The sequence below is a fragment of the Rhineura floridana genome, chromosome 3 (assembly GCF_030035675.1).
Source record: "Rhineura floridana isolate rRhiFlo1 chromosome 3, rRhiFlo1.hap2, whole genome shotgun sequence".
NCBI lineage: Eukaryota > Metazoa > Chordata > Lepidosauria > Squamata > Rhineuridae > Rhineura > Rhineura floridana.
The window spans coordinates 35830659-35851232 of NC_084482.1; the positions used below are offsets into that span (position 1 = coordinate 35830659).

Consider the following 20574-nt stretch of genomic DNA (forward strand, 5'->3'; position numbering starts at 1 on the left):
ATGCTGTGAGATAATTCTCTAATTTCATTGGTTTGGATCCAGTCTTAGCCAGAGTGGACCCATTCAAATCAATGGTAGTAACTTTAATCCCATTCATTTCAATGTATCTACTCTAGGTATAACTCAGGCTGGATCGAACCCATTATTTCCTTTTCATTTGCTGTTCAGTTTCCTTTCTGGTTAGAACTAGTCTTTTGTCTGGCTAAGATCCAGGAGGCAGGTAGTTAACTTAAAGGTGCTTCGCCTTGCCTCCCCTTATACTGTTAACATGAACTGAATGTAACCGAGATGCAGCGAGGTCTATTGGTTTGTGATCTTAATTGACTTTGAGAATATAAGAGAGGTGCTTCTCTGCTTTGTAAATCTGCAGAGGGATCTGGGAATTTATTTGCTTAAATAAGTTTAGAATCAGCCTTCTTTCCAAGAGGAGAATGGATTTTCTTGCTCTTAGAAAGTCAGAGATGGGGAGAGATGAGCATACATGTGAAACGTTAGTGTTTAAAGCCCTAAACAACTTGGGCTCCAAATGTCTAAAGGCCATCTCCATCCCTACTGACCTTCTTGGGCGTTAAGATCAAAAGAGGGGGGCCCTCAGAAATGTGGGTAAGGTTGGCCTGGGAAAGGGCTTTCTCTGTGGCAGCGCCTAAATTGTAGAACTCCCACCACACAGATATGTGTCCCACATCTTCATTGTAGAACTTTCTTTACACTTAAGATATTTTGTTTTGTGAGCCCTACCTCTGTTGCTGAATTTATTATACAGCCACAAGTGAGGCTGTATACTATAGTCAGCATGGATTTTTCACATTCCACAGTGTTAAATTGAAAATACCCCCATGCCATTCTGATGCTTCTCATAAGCTCATTTCAAAACAAAACCTTACAAACCTTATAATCCTGAACTCAGAAACACTTGCTTAACAACCCTCTTTCATGGTGATACACAAAACAGTCAGTGAGAATCGAGAGTTCAAAGTGTAAAAAGAGAGAGAAAAACCAGATCCCTGTGGGACTTATTTTCTGTGTGACTTCTCATAATTTGTTGAATTTAATTAAAAATCAGCCATGTTCACAGAATACCTGTAATCGTATTACTGACCTTGCCCCATACTCTGACCTTCATCTTCTGCAGTTTAAAAGTTTAAAAAATGTCTGGCTGATTTTTAATTAATTTAAGACATTTTGTATTGAACTGAATGATAGCGTCGGGCATGCTCAGTAAGAACCAACTGTCAGTGTTCTAAAAGCCAGACTCGCAGCTGCTTGGCTTGCCTAATCGGGGCCACACCCACACCAAATCTTTATTTCACCTGAGACAGTCATGCCTTCCCCCAGAGAATCCTGGGAAGTATAGTTTCTGAAGGGTGCTGAGAGGAGACTCCTATTCCCCTGAGAGAGCTCCAGTGGCCAAAGTGGTTCAACAGTCAGCTGCTCTGACTGAAGCTCTGTGAGGGGAATAGGGTGTCACCTAGCAACTCTCAGCACCCTTCACTAACTATGCTTCCCAGGATTCTTTGGGAGAAGCCATGACTGTCTAAAGTGAAATCAAAGTCTGGTGTGGATGTGGCCAGGGACAGCTTTGGTTTAAATTTGGGTGGGAAGCTACATGTGCCTGCTGTAGAATAAAAAGTTGGGCGAAACCTTGAAAAAGAATGATACTGTTCTCAGTGTTTTCCTTTTGGAAAGGGGCTTCCTCTCTGCCCAGTGCCCACCCACCCAATCTCCTCCCTTCCTCCTTCCCTCTCCCATTCCTGACCCTCCCCCAGGTCAATTTCACCTACCCTAAGCATGATTGCACAGGAGTAAATCCCACTGAACTCAAAACGCATGCAAATGATCAAACCTGCTTTACCCTCCCTCCCATCACCTCCCTCTTGCCCCTTCCCTCCCCCTTCCTTCACCCTTCCCTTCCCCTCCCTCATCCCCTTCCAATCCCCTCCTTCTCCTTCTTCTTCTACCAAATTCTTCCAAGCTACACAGCAAGTGGATTGGACTGAGAAAGACCAACCCAAATGGTGTTTGCATTTTTACAAATTTGTAGGGCAGTCCAATATCTCAGAGAGGAGTTCAGGTCTCCCACTCTCTGGTGCATTCACTATAGCTGCCCAATTTCCTTGCTTTTTAAAGTTTGATAGAAATATCTATTGGCTATAGGTATGTTGTTAAACAGCAAGGTTTTTTTGCCTATTAGTGAATACTGTTCTCCATTTGGAGTTGCAATGTTTTGTAATTGCAATGTTTTTATCTGTTTTATAATTGTATATTAATTTGTTGTAACCCACCCTGATACCTTTTGGTGGACGGCTGGTAAGAAATCTTAGAAATAAATAAACATTTCATGTCTGAAATTTGGTGACTAGTGATAATGCCAGATTAATTTTGTGAATGACCAGAAATACATATATATGCATTCTGTCACTTCTTGGACATACCCTAGTGACAGCTTCATTTCTCTTGAGTCTCTGGACATACCCAGTTCTTGTCTGGGGCTGTCATTTCATCAACACCTTGTGGCTTAGAATTGATATAGAACAGTGCAACTAAAAATATAATAGTACATGCAGCCACATCATAAAAACAGTAGGAAAACGCATGCCAGTTGTATACACTGATTTGTTATAGATTGTGTGTAGAAACTCCTTTCCTCTCCCACATGCATCTTTTATGAGGGGTTTGTTGTTGTTTTTGCTTCCTCCAAAACTGAAGGATTCTTGTTCAAATGTGAAGGGCCATCAGATTTATAACCCATATGGAATTTGTTCATCGGCATCTGCACCCAGGCCAGTTGGAGACACTGCTGCTGAACAAGAACAAACATTTTAATTGGTGCACCTCATGGGTCTTTTCTAAAGCATCTCTAAGCTTCTGATCTTTGGTGACATGGAGCTAATTTTCTACCCCCAAGGCACAATTCAAGGCTGTTGCAGCATCAGCATGACACCAAAAGATGTGGGCATTATTTATTTATTTATTAGATTTATATCCCTCCCTTCCTTCCAGTAGGAGCCCAGGGCAGCAGTAAACATGCGTCTTGTTTTTAGACTAATTTATGGAGAACATGATAACTAAACATGAAGACATCACTACTGATTACCAAATGTTAGGGACAAACAATAAAACAGGGATGGGCCTCCCAGATGTTTCTGGACTACATCTCCCATCATGCCTGATCATTGGCAATGCTGGCTGGGGCTGGAGTTGGGAGTCCCAGCAACATCTAGAGGACCACAGGCTCCCTACCCCTGCAATAAAGAATGGTTCTCTTCATGCCTTACTTGTAACCTTTCCGAGGGCATATATCTGGCTGCTGTTGGATGTTGAGTGCTGGATGGACATGATCCAACATAGCAAAGCACTGTGTTTTGTTCTTTTTGTAGTTCCTTCATTTTTCTTTCTTCCCCCTGTAGTTGGGCATGCATTCGTGCTTCTTTCTTTCGCCCACACCTTTTCAAAGAATGCCAACATGTGTTTGAATGAAAGCAGGGGGCGTCTTCTGTAAATTAAGTGCAGGGAGTGTGTATTTGCTTCATAGGCCACCTTGATGCATATGAAAAGTGTGTGATTCCGACATGAAGACCCCTCTTCACTGAAAGGTGGGGTGTTATCATGGTGTGAGAGTGTGCAAAGAGCAGGGTGATCAGGCTTTGTCCTAGCAACCCTTTTTGGTTGCAGGAAAGGATAATAGAAATCATCAAGTGGTTGGAGCGGGCATCTTTCCTACATGGAATGACTGCTAATGTATTTTGGGCTCTTTAGCTTAGAAAAAAAGATGATGGGTGGGGACAGATGTGATGGAGGAGTCTATCATTCTGCATGGAGTGAGGAGAGAGGACTTTTTCTTCCTCCCCCATGCAGCCGCCGGTGTAACCTTCAGTGTCAGAGGTTCTGTGTCTCTGAATACCAGTTGCTGGGGGAGCATGTGTGGAGAGAGCGCTGTTGAACTGAGGTCCTGCTTGTGGGTTTCCCATAGGCATCTGGTTGATAATTCTCTGCAAACCAAAAAATATTGGAGATAGGAAAAATGAAAAGATATCAGAGGACAAAGGAATTGGATCATTAATGACCACTAGGGGGCCACACTTAAAACATAAAAAAGGAGAGGATTCCATCCCTACACTGAAGTAACTTGCTTCACCTTGCCGCATTTAAGTGTTGGCCCTGCCTGTGATCCCCAGAAAAGTGAAGAGCCTATGGTTGTATGCCTTAGATATAATCAATGTATCTTTGACATCCATTGTTCCTGCCATCCAAATGCTAATAGCCAATCTCCTTTCTTTCATCCCTTGGCAGAAGCTCTATAAAACGTGTCGGGTAATGCAAGAGAGAATAATGGAACTTATAGCAACTCTGCAGAATGAAGACGTGATCACTGAACTGATACAAGTGAATGAAAATCTGAATAATGTCCTACTGGGACATGAAAGGTAAAGCTGTTCTATACACACTGTGAACTGATTTCTTGTACACACAGCTATGCCAGCATCAGAGGTGGGGAATATGTGGCTCTCCAGATGTTGCTGGATTCCAATTCCTCAACCCCAGCCAATATTGGCCAACGGTCAGGGATGATGGGAGCTGGAGTCCCAACATTTGAAGGACCACAGGTTGCCCTCCCCTGCACGAAGTAGTTGTGACTGAGCTAGTAAAGAAGCTCTTTGGATGTTGTTTTGTCCCCTGGGATTGTTCCTCAGGAGTGGACCTCATGTGCTTCCTCACCTGTCCCTCTCACTTTGGAGAGAAGTGAATGTCTGAACCAATGGATCCTGTGCTTGGTTGGATGAATGTGGGCTCTCTCTCTGACCTTGGGAGATTTGCATATGAGTGACTGCAAAATCTAGCATTCTGAGAACAAAGGAGCAGGAGAGGGAGCCTGTGACCCACTCCTAATCCCATCCTGGGTAGAGTTCCAGGGAGATCATACCTGAACAGGCTCAGTTTCGAATGTCTACTATGGAAATGGACTGCCTTCAAGTCGATTTTGACTTATGGCGACCCTATGAATAGGGTTTTCATGGTAAGCGGTATTCAGAGGGGGTTTACCATTGCCTCCCTCTGAGGATGAGAGGCAGTGACTGGCCCAAGGTCACCCAGTGAGCTTCATGGTTGTGTGGGGATTCGAACCCTGGTCTCCCAGGTAGTAGTCCAACACCTTAACTACTACACCACACTGGCTTACATTATTTTCTGTGTATTTTAAGTTCTTCAAGACATATTTCTCAGGAGAGACAGGAATGGCCCCATTAGACAAACATCCTAGACACCTGCTTGAGTTATGGGGCTAATTTCTGTCTTTCTCTCGAGAAGTGTGTCTTAAAGAGGAAGCACTGACAAAAATCTCCTTGGTATGGGTTTCTGGAAACAGCAAACTAAAAAAAGAACTGAGAGGATAACATGTTTTCAAGGTCCGCTCAGAGACTGAGGTTTGTCTATTTGGTGACTCTTGATTGTTTGGCTATCGCAAGAATATGACATATACCGTACACCCACCTACCCTTTCTTGCAAAGCATGGTTTGGCCACTTAAATGTGGAGGACAAGTCCTAAACGTGCTTTGATTGCCTGTTAAGGAAGGGTGTAGAACCTGTTGTGTTTAGTGTTAGTAAAAACCCAGGATACAGGAGACATTTTTAAAAATCCTGTATCATATCAGGGGACCAAGTTTGTGTTTGAAGTTCAGATTGCAGCAATCATAGAGATTGAAACACAGTAGAATCCACAGTAGAGGGCAATGTGATTTGTCTCAGGTGTTGGTTGTCACATTAACATTTTTTGCTGTGATTTTTGAGAAGTATATTGAAAAGGTTTGCAAACCATTCCCCCCCCCAAGTCAGTAACCGCTTCTAAAGTGCGGTTGAGTAGGTCCATTACCTTTATGTAGATATAACGTTGCTTTTGGCCATAAGTATTGATGAGTAAACTCTCCTTGCCTTCCTCATTTTTGAACTAAAGAAGAGGTCAGTGTGCCAGGAATAAAAGACACTAGTTTCATTCAGATATAACCTCCTCTAGTGCAGTTATGAGGAGGAGATTGGAAGATTTGGCTTCCATTTTTAACTAACCATAGTTTATCATTATATCTGAAACCAGACAAACTGTGTTTAGTCTTAATTGGTTTTTTAAAATGAGTCAATGTCAAACTGTGGTTTATGAAGCTGACTTGTTTAATAACCATAGTTAAGATTTGCCTTTATAGAAATCTGAGGTGTGACTACACTTGGAATACTGTGTACAGTTCTGGTTGTTGTGCCTCAAAAAGGATATTTTGCACAAAAGGGCAACCCAAATGATCAAAGGGCTGGCACAACTCCTCTATGAGAAAAGGTTACAATGTTTGGGGCTTTTTTGTTTAGAAAACACGCAAATAAGCAGGGGCAAAATAGAGGTGTGTATGCATGGTGTGGAGAAAATGATTCGGGAGATGTTTTTCTTTGTAGGACCTAATGAATAGATAGAGGTGATCCAGTGGACATAGTGTACTTAGACTTTCAAAAAGCTTTTGACAAGGTACCTCACCAAAGACTTCTGAGGAAGCTTAGCAGTCATGGAATAAGAGGAGAGGTCCTCTTGTGGATAAGGAATTGGTTGAGAAGCAGAAAGCAGAGAGTAGGAATAAATGGACAGTTCTCCCAATGGAGGGCTGTAGAAAGTGGAGTCCCTCAAGGATCGGTATTGGGACCTGTACTTTTCAACTTGTTCATTAATGACCTAGAATTAAGAGTGAGCAGTGAAGTGGCCAAGTTTACTGACGACACTAAAGTGTTCAGGGTTGTTAAAACAAAAAGGGATTGCGAAGAGCTCCAAAAAGACCTCTCCAAACTGAGTGAATGGGCGGAAAAATGGCAAATGCAATTCAATATAAACAAGTGTAAAATTATGCATATTGGAGCAAAAAATCTTAATTTCACATATACGCTCATGGGGTCTGAACTGGCGGTGACCGACCAGGAGAGAGACCTCGGGGTTGTAGCAGACAGCACGATGAAAATGTCGACCCAGTGTGCGGCAGCTGTGAAAAAGGCAAATTCCATGCTAGCGATAATTAGGAAAGGTATTGAAAATAAAACAGCCGATATCATAATGCCATTGTATAAATCTATGGTGCGGCCGCATTTGGAATACTGTGTACAGTTCTGGTCGCCTCATTTCAAAAAGGATATTATAGAGTTGGAAAAGGTTCAGAAGAGGGCAACCAGAATGATCAAGGGGATGGAGCGACTCCCTTACGAGGAAAGGTTGCAGCATTTGGGGCTTTTTAGTTTAGAGAAAAGGCGGGTCAGAGGAGACATGATAGAAGTGTATAAAATTATGCATAGCATTGAGAAAGTGGATAGAGAAAAGTTCTTCTCCCTCTCTCATAATACTAGAACTCGTGGACATTCAAAGAAGCTGAATGTTGGAAGATTCAGGACAGACAAAAGGAAGTACTTCCTTACTCAGCGCATAGTTAAACTATGGAATTTGCTCCCACAAGATGCAGTAATGGCCACCAGCTTGGATGGCTTTAAAAGATTAGACAAATTCATGGAGGACAGAGCTATCAATGGCTACTAGCCGTGGTGGCTGTGCTCTGCCACCCTAGTCAGAGGCAGCATGCTTCTGAAAACCAGTTGCCGGAAGCCTCAGGAGGGGAGAGTGTTCTTACACTCGGGTCCTGCTTGCGGGCTTCCCCCAGGCCCCTGGTTGGCCACTGTGAGAACAGGATGCTGGACTAGATGGGCCACTGGCCTGATCCAGCAGGCTCTTCTTATGTTCTTATGAATCTAGGATCTAATGAAACTGAATAGAGGGTAGGGCTCAGGACAGGCTTTTTTAGCTCATAGGTATTCACTATGATAGCCAACAACTTGGATGGCTTTAAAAAGGACTTGGACAAATTCATGGAGATTAAGACTATGTTCTACTTTCATGGTTGGAGACAGTATGCCTCTGAATACCACTTGCTGGGAATTGCAAGTGGGGAGAGTGCTGCTTTGTGCTCAGGACCTGCTTATGGGCTTCCCATAGACATCTGGTTGGCCACTATTAGAATAGGATGCTTGATTAAAGGGCCAGCACCAGAGGGCGGCCAGGTCAGGCCCCGGGTCCCAGAGGGGCCCCTCCTTAGGGTGGGTGGTTAGCACTCCCATTCCATGATCTGCGGCAGGGTCAGCTGCTGACCTTGCTGCAGATCGCAGAAAGTGAGTTCCCACGCTCACACCCCCTACAACCGTGCAGGCGTGCACGTTCCACCTACGTCTTTCATTGGGGTGAATGCTGGCTCTGCTGCCTGCATGTCTGACATCAGCCAAGCTAGCTGCCAAGGCTTCCCTAAGGGGCCAATGCCTCCGCCGCCATCTTAGTTGATGGCATGCATGTGCGGCCAGCATTTACCACAGTGGGAGAGGTAGGTGCGGGTGGATGCCATGGGCCCGGGGCAGGCTGGTGCCCAAGGGCCCAGTTATGCCTGGTGCTGGCCCTGCTTGATTAGATGGACTTTTGGCCTGATCCAGCAGGATTCTTCTGATGGTCTATCCAAGAGTGCCACAAGCCCTTGTTTCCTGTGGCACCTGTGGCCCTCATCCGGCAGAACTGCCCGCTCATGTACAGTACTATTGATTTTCTGTGCACTGCATATTTCTAGTGTTCTATTCAAGGAAAAATACCCTACGTATAATTTAGCCTTAGCCAGTAGTTCTGCTCTGCAGAGATTCCTTATTTTTTTAAGTTTGCACTAGTATTTCATTTTGAGGTCATATGCTAGTTACAAGGACTGGCTTGGTTTCAGGAAACCATACCTCTTATTTCACAATAGAAGCAAAACAGAGGTTTCCATTGTTGCAGGGTTATCACCTGCATTTTATTTCCTCCTTCTGTTATTCGTATCATTGCTGTCTGTTTTAAATTGTAATGTGTTCATTGGTCCGATTTAGAAGTGGGCGATGCTGCTGTTTTAAGTGGACAGATTTTTAGATAATGGTTTTATATGTTGGTTTTTAAGATAGTAACCATAAGCTGCCTTGAGGGTTTTTTTTAATGGTGACATATAAATTCTTAAATAAATAAATAAACGTAAATGAGCAGATGTCCTGCACAAATATGGAGAGTGCTGCAGAAAGCCATACTTCATGCTGATCAAATCCAAATGTAAAAAAAAAAAAAGATGAAGTTATTTGTCTATAGTGGTCTGTCTCTTTTTTTATGGTAGCCTTTAGGATCTTTGAACTAAGGATTACAAAAGACTTCTGTTTTTCATCATAACTGCATGGCTTGAAACTGAGGTATTGCTTGTTACCATTTCATACAGGTTCTCTCGAAACAGAGTACGCTTCTTGGAGAATTTGAGGATTCAAAATGAAAGTGTGGCAGTAAGTAATTAACAGCAACCTTCTGGCCCAAGAAACAGCCTTCTCTTGTTAAGACAAGCATCTGGAACCTCTGATATTGTTATATTCTTTGGTCTCTGGAGTCAATTTGCAATGTTAGTAGTTCGTGCCTTCCAAGTCTAGGCATGTTTACTCAGAAGCAAGTCCAGTACGGCGAGGCTTCTTTCTCAATAAGTGTGTGTAAAATTGCGGTCTTCATCTCTTGATTTAGTGTTCCAAAGAGGACAAAGCATCATTTACTGGTTCAGCCATCACTGAATAAGTAACCAAATATGTCTAGGCGATGGAATCAGACACAGTTTTGTTAGCTTTATCATAAATATCAAATCCACTTCTAAACATGGAGGAGGGGAAAGCTGCTACAAAAGGAGGCTGGGGGTGGGGAGGCCATGCTTGTGAGCTTGTGACCACTCTACCTGCTTCTCCAAATGACAGCTGTTAAGCTCTGCCCTTACATAAGGTAATTTTTTCTCATTTAGTTCTGGCTGTAGTTACCTTGAAGTGTAAAGTGCTCTTCTGGATTGGTGCAAAATTAGCTGCCACTTATTCTCTTACTTGATCTGAGAACCTTTGTATTACATTGATAGAGCTGGTGCTTACTGAACCATAGATGACAGACTGATGACCTGAATAGATCCTTACTGCCAGCAAGATCTGCTTCAATAAGAAAGCAACAAGACCCTTGATGGCGATTTCTTATTGCAAATTGAACATTTGATGTACACTTAGGAGGCACCACTAGGTGTAACCTCTGGTCTCTTTCTTTCATTTCAAGGTCAGTGGCAACCAGCCATCTGCTCCTTCATGTGATTTGCTTGACTTGGAGTCCAGTTTTTCTCCTACTGTGCCAAAGCCTGGGGAAGTTGGCCCTGTGACTCCACAGTTTTCAGAACTAAGTAAGTAAAAAGCTTAAGCTCACTAATGTTTTAACAGAATACTATGGACTTTGTGGGAAGAGATAAAAACAGACTCATCAGAGTCCAGGTCCTATAGATGTGGGTTGGGGATCAGAGAGACGAAAGAAATTTCAGACAGGAGAGGTGCCTATTGTAGCATTCCCTGTTGTTTTTGTTGGCGAAGGGCCATAGTTCAGTGGTAGAGCATCTGCTTTGCAGGCGGAAGCTCCCAGGTTCAGTCCCAGGCATCTCCAGGCAGGGCTAGGAACAGCCCCTGTCTGAAACCCTGCAGAGCTGCTGAGAGTCAATGTAGACTGAGCTAGCTGGACCAATTGGTCTGACTCGATATAAGGCAGCTTCCCATGTTCCAGATCTTTGCTGGTGCATTTCAGTCGTAACACACAAGTCATGCAGACTGTCATCTAGAAGCCTGAGGAACATTTAAGGAGGGAACTGGGGGAAGTTTCACCTTCCCATGTTTCAGATCACATACGATTATTCCTCAGGAGCTCCTCTATCAGCTCACTGGTTCTGCACACAAACTATTGAAATAGACAATGAAATTGGTATGCAGACCTAGTGCAATGACCTAAGAAATAATTACTGAATTATACCTTTCCTATAATTATTAGGCACAAAGAGAAAAATAGCTATGACAATTGCTCTCTCCCTGCCCAGTTTATTCTTGGTATGCTTAGATGTGCACCATTGCTGTGATTCTTCCCTATCTCTCTATGTTGCACCCCCACCCTGGCCACCAGCATAGCCTCCACTATGAATTGTAAAGAATCCACACATACTGTGATCTGTGTGCAAAGGGGCTGCCCTGTTTTTAATCTATGACTTGCAGAATATTTTGTCCACATGCAGAGAGGCAATGGCCTGATTCAGACGAAAATTCCTGGCTTCATAAGCTGTGGTTGATGAAGCCAGAAAAGAGCACTGGGACCAGATGTTCCTCATTTGCCCCTCCTTTGTTTCCACAATTCACCTGGCTTATATTAAGCTAGGGTTTCTTGTTATGTCTGTTCACATCCTGGCTTATTTTCCGGGTTTGTTAACTGACATTAAGTCAACATTCCCCACTTCAGGTGGGAAACTCTGGTGGAATTCAAGCTAGAATATTTGTGCCAAAGCTGGCGTGTGCGGGGAGGGAGGGAGTGCTTAGTCCCAATGCTTGTTCCCAGCTTCATAAACTATAGCTTATGGAGCCAGGAATGATGATAATCTGAGGCAGGCCATTATGAACTGAGCTGCACATGAATTCCCAAATGGAGGTTTGGATAATGGAAACAAAACACTCCCACCCCGATCTTCCAGAGCTTCAAACAGAAATAATGTATCACTGAATTCTGCTTTTTGAGCTGTGCCCTAGGCCAATGTCCTGATCTGAGATCACCAGAAACAGAGGCCATTATCGTACCTCAAAACTATATTTTGTTTCTATATTTTTTCTCTATATATTTTATTTCTCTCTTGAGTGAGTTTGCATGTGTCTGTAGCACTTACATGCCAGAGAAAATGAATGTGTGTGATTGTATAGTGGGGGAGTTGTAGGTGGAGGGCCTGTCTTTCCTCATCATAATTTCCATGCAGTCCTCTGCTTCTTTTTATAAGGGTCAAAGGAAATGCGTCCTCGGTCCGTGTGTGTGGATTTGTTTGTTCACTTTTCTGCCCGGTTCAGAGATGACTTTTCATTTTAACATCAGATGATGTGCATGGGGGCAGGAGTAATGGTTGGTGCCTATTAGGACTGGTAGGGCAAAAGGCCGGGTGACTAACAGAAGATGGAACCAGAGCCAATGGCAGACAGATCCACCCCTCCCCTCCTCCCCGATTGGCTGTAAATAAGAAGGTAGGCAAGAGGGGACTAGCTGAGGGCAGATTGGGATTGGTGGGGCAGGTCCCCATTCACTCCAGCCACCGCTGGATGAGTTGTGTTCTTCATGTCCACCTTGTTACATCCCGTTTTTATTGCTTCAGGCACTTTTCTTCCCAGCCTGGCTCACTTGCATATGTTATCGGAACCGGACTGAAAGTAGAATGCTTGGGGCGACAGAACGTCAGAGAGGATTCACCTTCCCACAGCGGTTTGCTCTTTCTGATTCTAAAATACGATACACACACACACCATGTGTGTATGTACATGCATATAATCTGCCCTCATCACCCTGATAATAAACCCTTCCCTAGCACTATGTTAAGGTTCCTACCAAATAATTGGGTACATTACCTGATGGTTCCTGTGTTTTAAAGATTTGTAGAAAAAAAATCTTGTGATCATGCCAACTTTTTTCTTGCTTTTAGACTGCCAATCACAAAGTGTTGCTGTTTCAAGCCCTCATCCCACTCAGCCATCACTTTACCCTCAACTGCACTCACTCACTGCTGCAAATGCTTCACAGTCCCTGTAAGTAATGATTTTGAAGTCTTTTAAACTTTTAAAAGGGATTTGAAAGTTGATAAGTGAAATTGAAAATTGGAATGTCACATAATGTCCTGTCTTTGGAAGCTTGTCCAAATAACTAGGCAAACATTTGTTAGATCCAGGCCTTTTGTTTTGTAAGCTAATTTCTGGAAGACAGACTGAAAGGGAGGGCGGAGAGAGCCAGAAAATTGGATGTCCTGTGATGATCTTGGAGTTAAAGTCAGGAATTTCAGTTATGGCTTCTTGGTGTCTTCCAGTGCATTTGTTTCCTCTTTCAGGTTCACAACAGAAGCACAAAACACATGCCAAATTTTCCCAAGTGGTTCCACATACATCAACGTGAGTAGCAAACTATTTCTCAGTCCTTGTTCAGTAGCAAGTGATGCAGATAAAAGACTTTGCACATATTTTCTGTACGTGTAAGTGATCAAACCCAGTCTTTTACAGAAACGCACTGATAAGGTGCCCTAATGCCAAACGATAATTATGTGTGTGAGAGACTACAGCAGGGATGAGGAACCTGTTAGGTCCTCCAGGTATTGTTGGACTCCCAACTCCCATCAGTCCAAGCCAACACGACCAATGGCCAGGGATGATGGGAGTTAGAGTCCAGCAACATATGGAGGGCCAACAGGTTCCCTATCCCTGTTAGCCCAGCAGTGCAGTGTTTGCTCATGGGTAAGATCCTGATCCATTCACTGTAACAAGTGCATTATTCATATGACTTACTCATATAATCGCTCCTATTAACATTGACCTCATTTTCCAAGCGCTGGTCCTTGTGTAGCCAAAACAGCACAATCTATGTGCAAGAGGGAAATATCTGCAGATTCAGAAGCCCAATGTTTGCAGGGAAACAAACAAACCCTTTAAAGCGGGGGAGGTCCCTGCACAGAACATTGAATCAATTGGCTGGGTGGCTGGAAGTGATCACTCAAGATGAAGGGGTGAGCAGAGCAGGGCGGGGGTTCAAAATGCCACTGATCTGCTGGCAGGAGAAGTTAGCTGAGAGAGAAGGCTAGGAGCACGGAGGAGAGAGTGGAAGGTGGGGAAGTTATATCTCTGTGTCTCTTCCTCCATTGCCTCTTGCTCTATTTCTGTCCTCCTCTGAGAGAAAGGAGCAAAAAGGGACAATGAAGGAAATGGCAAGATATAAAAAGGATCAACAGAACCATTTCATTGCCTAGAAAGGTCATTTCCTGGTTCCTGTTTGTAAATCTCCCAAGGAAGTGAAGTGAGATCTGACCATAGGAATTCAATGTGAGTTGCCCATGGAAATGAATGTAGCTGGGATTGGATAGCAGTGTGTCCAACCCCCCACCCCAAAATAAAAACACCAAAAGGTAGGAGGAAAGTGAGGAGTTCCTGCTCTGGTGAGGTTGGGTTGAAGGTGAGAGTAGCTTACAACGATCTTGCAGTGTAGTTATTAACAGCAGAAGGGGAGGAAAATGGAGGTTGGGCAAACAGGATACATGCGTCCTAAAACAATCCCCCAAAATTTATTGTCCAGGGTCTAATGAGCCAGGAAGCCTGATCCATGAGCCCGAGGGGAAATTAGATCCCCCCCACTCCTTATAGCCCCCATGACTGTTCATGGCAGACTGCTCTTGAAACTGAAGGGAGTGTCAGAAGCAGCTTGTGATGTGACTTGGGGGCTGTGAGGCGTCCTTCCCTGGCTCTCCCTGTCAGGTTCCTACCTGCTCGTGGTTACTGCCTGTCTCTAGGCACCACCAGGGACTCCACCAGTCCGGACCGCTCTCTCTTATGGTTTCTCTCCCCGCTCTAGCACAGATCTCAACAGATCCCCCTGCTAGGCAACCACCAGTAACGTCCCAATACTAGTATTCCCAGAGACTCTGAATACTGGTATTGTTATTCTCTTCACCGCTGCCACCATTTGTTACAGTTCCCCTTCAGCCTTGGTCATTACCTTACCCTCCCTTCTGGTCTGTGAAACCCCAGCCAAGGATCAGGCCTTTGGTAAACCAAATTAAGTATTTATTACAGATAACAAAGCTAACAAGATTAACAAGATTTCTTCTTAAGGCACATAAGCATATGGTTTTACTCAATACTAATCCGAACTCCACCCCCCTCCTTCTCCACTCTCTCCTGGCAAACAACTCTCTAAACCCCACCAAGCAACCCACTCAGTTCTCTTCTCCCCCCCGATTCCACTCTCACTCTTCCTTTTATACGTTCAGCCATTTTAAACACTCAGCCAATCATCTTGCATTCTACTGCCCATTCACTCCCCCTCCTCTTTCACTACTTACCATATATCTTCTAAACAACCAACAATTACCATATATACATTAATATAGGAACATCACATTTCCCCCCCCTTAAAACAACGGCATTATTATTCCTGTTCCAGGATTTATACGTCACGTTAACAAATAAAAGTCTCTATGGGGAAAATGTCTTTCTTTGTTCCTCCATCTGGTCACGTCACTGTAGTCCCAGCCACTTGCCTGGAAAGTCCATCGGCCAGTACATTGTCCTTGCCTTTTATGAACTGGAAGTCCACTTGATAGTCCTGTAGGGCCCAGGACCACCTCTGCAGCATAGTGTTATGGTTTTTCATAGTCTGCAACCATAACAAGGCCCGATGATCCGTAGTCACTGTGAATCTTCGTCCCCACACGTATGGGCGCAACTTGTTCAGTCCCCACATGACCGCTAGGCACTCCTTCTGGACCGACGAATAGTTTTTCTCCCTCGGCGTCAGCTTGCGACTCAGGTACGCCACTGGATGTCTGGTGCCTTCTCTCTCCTGCAGCAAGACGACTCCCAGCGCCAGGTCCGACGCATCTGTAGCCACGATGAATGGTTTCTCATAGTCTGGTGCTATTAATATGGGTCCTTGGCACAAGGCTTGCTTCAGTAGATCAAAAGCCTTCTGACATTCATCCGTCCATACCACACGCTCAGAACACTTCTTCTTTGTTAATTCATGCAAGGGGGTTGCTATTTCCCCAAAATTTCTCACAAACTTCCTATAAAATCCAGCCACACCCAGAAATGCCCTTACTTGTTTTTTGGTTAAGGGGATCGGCCACGCTTGTATTGCCTCCACCTTGCTCCATAAGGGGGTGATTTTCCCACTCCCCACCTTATGTCCTAAATAGATTACTTCCTTTAGTCCAAACTGGCATTTCTTAGCTTTTATTGTGAGGCCTGCTTTTCTTAAGGCCTCCAATACTGTTGTCAGGTGTTGGACACGCTCAGGCACCGACTTGCTAAAAATGGCCACGTCATCGATATAGGCCACTGCAAAATCTGACATGCCTCGCAACACAGTATTGATTAGCCTCTGAAATGAACTTGGTGAGTTCCTTAGTCCCATGGGTAAGGTCACAAACTCATATAACCCATCTGGTGTACTGAAGGCAGTTTTGGCTCTGGATTGCTCGTCTAGTTCCATTTGCCAAAATCCTTTACAGAGATCTAGTGTAGAGATAATGGTTGCTGCCCCCAATAACTCTAACATTGCGTCTACCCTAGGCATAGGATACGCATCTGGGACAGTAATTTTATTGATTAGCCGATAATCAATGCAAAACCTGGTCGTTCCATCTTTTTTCGGAACCAGGACAATACTTGAGGCCCAGGGACTGATGGATTCCCTGATCACTCCTAATTCCAGCATATCTTCCACCTCCTTTTTGATCTCATTCAAAACTTTCCCATTCACACGGTATGGAACAGATCTGATTGGGGCATGATCTCCAGTATCAATGGAATGTATAACTATACTGGTTCGGCCAGGTTTGTTGCTAAAGAGATTCCTATAGGTTTTCAAAACTCTCAGAATCTCCTCTTTTACTTCCTTCTTCACCTCCTCTGACCATTCCACTTGATCTACCCCTCCTTTGTCTTTGCTTTCCTGTACCAAATCTGGAAGTTCAGGCCCACTTCCCTCAGGGAATAAGGTAACTTGCAACACCTGTGCATCCCTGGTATGGTAAGGCTTCAACATATTTACATGAACCACTTTGCTTTTGTTTAATTGGTCTGTGGTGATTACATACGTCACTGTGTCAAGCCTTTCTCTGATGGTATATGGTCCTTCCCAGTTAGCCTGTAATTTGTCATGTTTCCTGGGTATGAACGCCATAACCATATCTCCCACATCATACACACGTTCCCTGGCTGTTCTGTCATACCACTAACGTTGCTTCTCCTGTGCTTGACTCAAATTCTTTTTCACCATCTCCATCATTGATGTTAATTTATTGCGGAATTCCAATACAAAATCTACTACAGATGTTTTGTACTCTCCCAGGGTTCCTTCCCATGAATTTTTTAATAGTTCCAAAGGTCCCCTCACTTTTCTAGTGAACATGAGTTCAAAGGGTGAGAAGCCTGTTGACTCCTGAGGGACTTCTCTGTATGCAAACAAGAAGCATCCCAACCGTTCATCCCAGTCTTGTGGGTGATCTTGAACATAGCTTCTGATCATGCCCTTCAAAACGCCATTGAATCTCTCTGTTAACCCATTAGTGGCGGGATGGTAAGTAGTGGTCTTTAGATGTTTTAGACCACAACATTTCCACATACATTGCATCACTTCTCCCATGAATACACTGCCTTGATCCGTCAGCACTTCATGAGGGAAACCCAGCCTCATAAAGATTTTTAATAAAGCCTCTGCCACTACAGGGGCTTCCACGGATCTTAGTGCTTCTGCGTCTGGGTACCTGGTGGCAAAATCCACCACCACCAATAGATATTTCTTGCCATGCCTTGTGGGTTTGGAAAAAGGGCCCACCAAATCTATCCCCACTCTATACAAGGGTTGTCCAATTATAGGAAGGGGCTTTAAGGGTGCCTTAGTCTTTACTCCACTTTTTCCCACATTTTGGCATATTCCACAAGATAGACAATGTTGTTTTACATCTTTGGAGATATTTGGCCAATAATAGTGTGCTGCCAATCTCCTCTTGGTCTTTTTTATTCCCAGATGTCCTGCACATCGTGGGCTACCTCTAGCAATCTGGTTCTGTATTTGCTAGGTACTATCAATTGCTTCACTGGTTCACATTCATCCTTTCTCTCAGCAGGCATCCACAGTCTATATAAAATCCCATTCTCACACACAACTTGATTCCTCAGTTTGTCAGTGAAAGGAATCTGTTGGGTCAGAGCTTGTTCCTTTATCTGCTTCAAACGTATATCTTTTTGCAGCTCTTCCCTGAATTGATCTGCCTCATCATTATCAGAGACCACTTGATACAGTTTGTCTCCTTCAGCAGGCCTGCTAGTGGTTGCTATGGTGACCTGAGGCTGGTTAACAGATTCCACCCTGTTTGTTTCAGCCCCCCTTAATATGGCTTCTTTTTCTCTGCCAATTTGCTGTCTGGTCACTACATAGATCTTTCCTTGGGCGCCCATTACATCTCTTCCCAGTATTACTGGTTCTTGTTGCTGGGCATTAATGCCTACTTTATATCGGCCCTCTCGGCCTCTCCAAGTCATTTCCACCAGGGCCACAGGCAAACTTTCTGGTTGACCCCTCATTCCTTGGATAGTCACAGTTTCCTGAGGTAATATTACCTCAGATTTTATTAAATCTGGCCTCAGTAATGTCTGAGCAGCACCAGTATCAAGCAATGCCCAATAATTTGCCCCTTGTACACCCACTTCCTCTCTCAGACTTGAATCAAGGTCTGTTACTTCTGTCCAGTTTATCTGGCAGAACTGAACCTTTTTCGCTGTTTCTAAAGCCTTGGGCTCTGTTTTCACTGCCCTTGTCTGAGCAGGATTACTAATGGGGTTGGCAACCTCACATTGAAAATGTAGGTGCCCCGGTCTACCACATTTGTAGCATAATTTCTCCTCACTTTTAGGGTACACAGATCCACTCTGGGGTGTCCTGTGCCCTTCAGATTTTACTGGAGGACTCACTCTCTGTGGTACCACATCCCTTCTGCCAGCGTTATATGGTCTGGGTTTAAAATCTCTTGATGTTTTCCCCACCCAGCCAGTTCTGTTGGAGGCGAAGTGATCCGCCATCTCTGCGGCCTCCTGCACCGATGTAGGGGAACGGTCTTTGACCAGGAGACTTATTTCTGGTGGTAACTGATGGTATAATTGATCCAATATCATGAGGTTTTTCACCTCCTCCACAGACTGAGCTTTTGCACTTGTCAGCCATTTCCCAAATATGTCCATCAGTTTTGCCCCCAGCTCCACAAAAGACCTCCCTGTCTGTATCTGGCAATTTCTGAAAAGCTTTCTAAAATAATCAGGCCCCAGTCTGAATCTTTTGTAGACTGCCTCTTTAAACTCAGCATAGGTGACGGGCCTGTCTGAGGGGAAATATTGGTATACCTCAGCCAATTCCCCTTTAATCAGGTTTGATAAATACTGCATGTATTTATCTTCAGGTAGCCCCCACAAGTGAGCTGCTTTTTCAAAGGTGCTGAGGTAAATTTGAGGATCTTGACCAGGCTCATAGACAGCAAAGTCCTTTGGAGTAATTTTTATTTTTGCTCCATCTCTGTCCTTTCTTGTTTCATCAGAATGAAACTTCTCTCTTTCAAATTTTAACTTTTCTACTTGTAATTCGGCATCCACTGCTCGTTGCTTCTCCCTCTCCTCAAACCCCATTCTCAACTTCTCAGTTTCCAACTCCCTCTGTTTGTCTTTTTCCTCAGCCTCAAAGACCCGCTGTTTGTCTTTTTCCTCAGCCTCCATCCTCATTCTCTCAGTTTCCATCCTCAACTTCTCTCTCAAGTACTCTATATAAGCGGGATTGCTTAAATATCCTTCTGGGGTCTCTTCTCTGACAGGTTGTTTTTGCTGGGCAGTTGCAAATCCTATAAGTGCTACCCTCAATTCATCTACCCCTTTACCCTCGTGAGGTAAATTGAATGTTATGCACTTCTCCACCAGCTCCTCTCTTTTCATTTTTATATATTCAGCCATGGTGTTTGAGTTCACTCACTCTTTGCCACACACTCTTTGCCAGTCACTCTCACAAGTAATCTTGTTTTGTTATTTCTGTTTGCCACACCACTGGTAGGGATTCTCTAGTATTCGTATCTCACTGCTACAGCCAACACCTGTGACGTAGTCTCCTTTGTTCGGATCTGGATTCTCTGTTGTTCGTATCCCACCGCTACTGCCACGTGTGAGGCGTCCTTCCCTGGCTCTCCCTGTCAGGTTCCTACCTGCTCGTGGTTACTGCCTGTCTCTAGGCACCACCAGGGACTCCACCAGTCCGGACCGCTCTCTCTTATGGTTTCTCTCCCCGCTCTAGCACAGATCTCAACAGATCCCCCTGCTAGGCAACCACCAGTAACGTCCCAATACTAGTATTCCCAGAGACTCTGAATACTGGTATTGTTATTCTCTTCACCGCTGCCACCATTTGTTACAGTTCCCCTTCAGCCTTGGTCATTACCTTACCCTCTCTTCTGGACTGTGAAACCCCAGCCAAGGATCAGGCCTTTGGTAAACCAAATTAAGTATTTATTACAGATAACAAAGCTAACAAGATTAACAAGATTTCTTCTTAAGGCACATAAGCATATGGTTTTACTCAATACTAATCCGAACTCCACCTCCCTCCTTCTCCACTCTCTCCTGGCAAACAACTCTCTCAAACCCCACCAAGCAACCCACTCAGTTCTCTTCTCACCCCCCGATTCCACTCTCACTCTTCCTTTTATACGTTCAGCCATTTTAAACACTCAGCCAATCATCTAGCATTCTACTGCCCATTCACTCCCCCTCCTCTTTCACTACTTACCATATATCTTCTAAACAACCAACACTTACCATATATACATTAATATAGGAACATCACAGGGGCCACCTATTAAAAACATCCAAAAAAATCCAAAATTCCACTTGGATAGTGCATGCCTAACTCTTTGGAT

General features: G+C 44.1%; 1 protein-coding gene across 2 annotated transcripts in view; it reads left to right on the plus strand.

Annotated features, from left to right (window-relative positions):
* Positions 1-20574, plus strand: part of TOM1L1 (target of myb1 like 1 membrane trafficking protein) — a 57354-nt gene that overhangs the window by 32327 nt on the left and 4453 nt on the right. For both annotated transcript variants that reach the window (XM_061615304.1, XM_061615303.1), the window contains 5 exons: positions 4291-4424; positions 9283-9343; positions 10137-10257; positions 12565-12667; positions 12964-13024. In XM_061615304.1, the coding sequence (XP_061471288.1) occupies positions 4291-4424; positions 9283-9343; positions 10137-10257; positions 12565-12667; positions 12964-13024 (480 nt within the window). The remainder of the gene's footprint in view (positions 1-4290; positions 4425-9282; positions 9344-10136; positions 10258-12564; positions 12668-12963; positions 13025-20574) is intronic.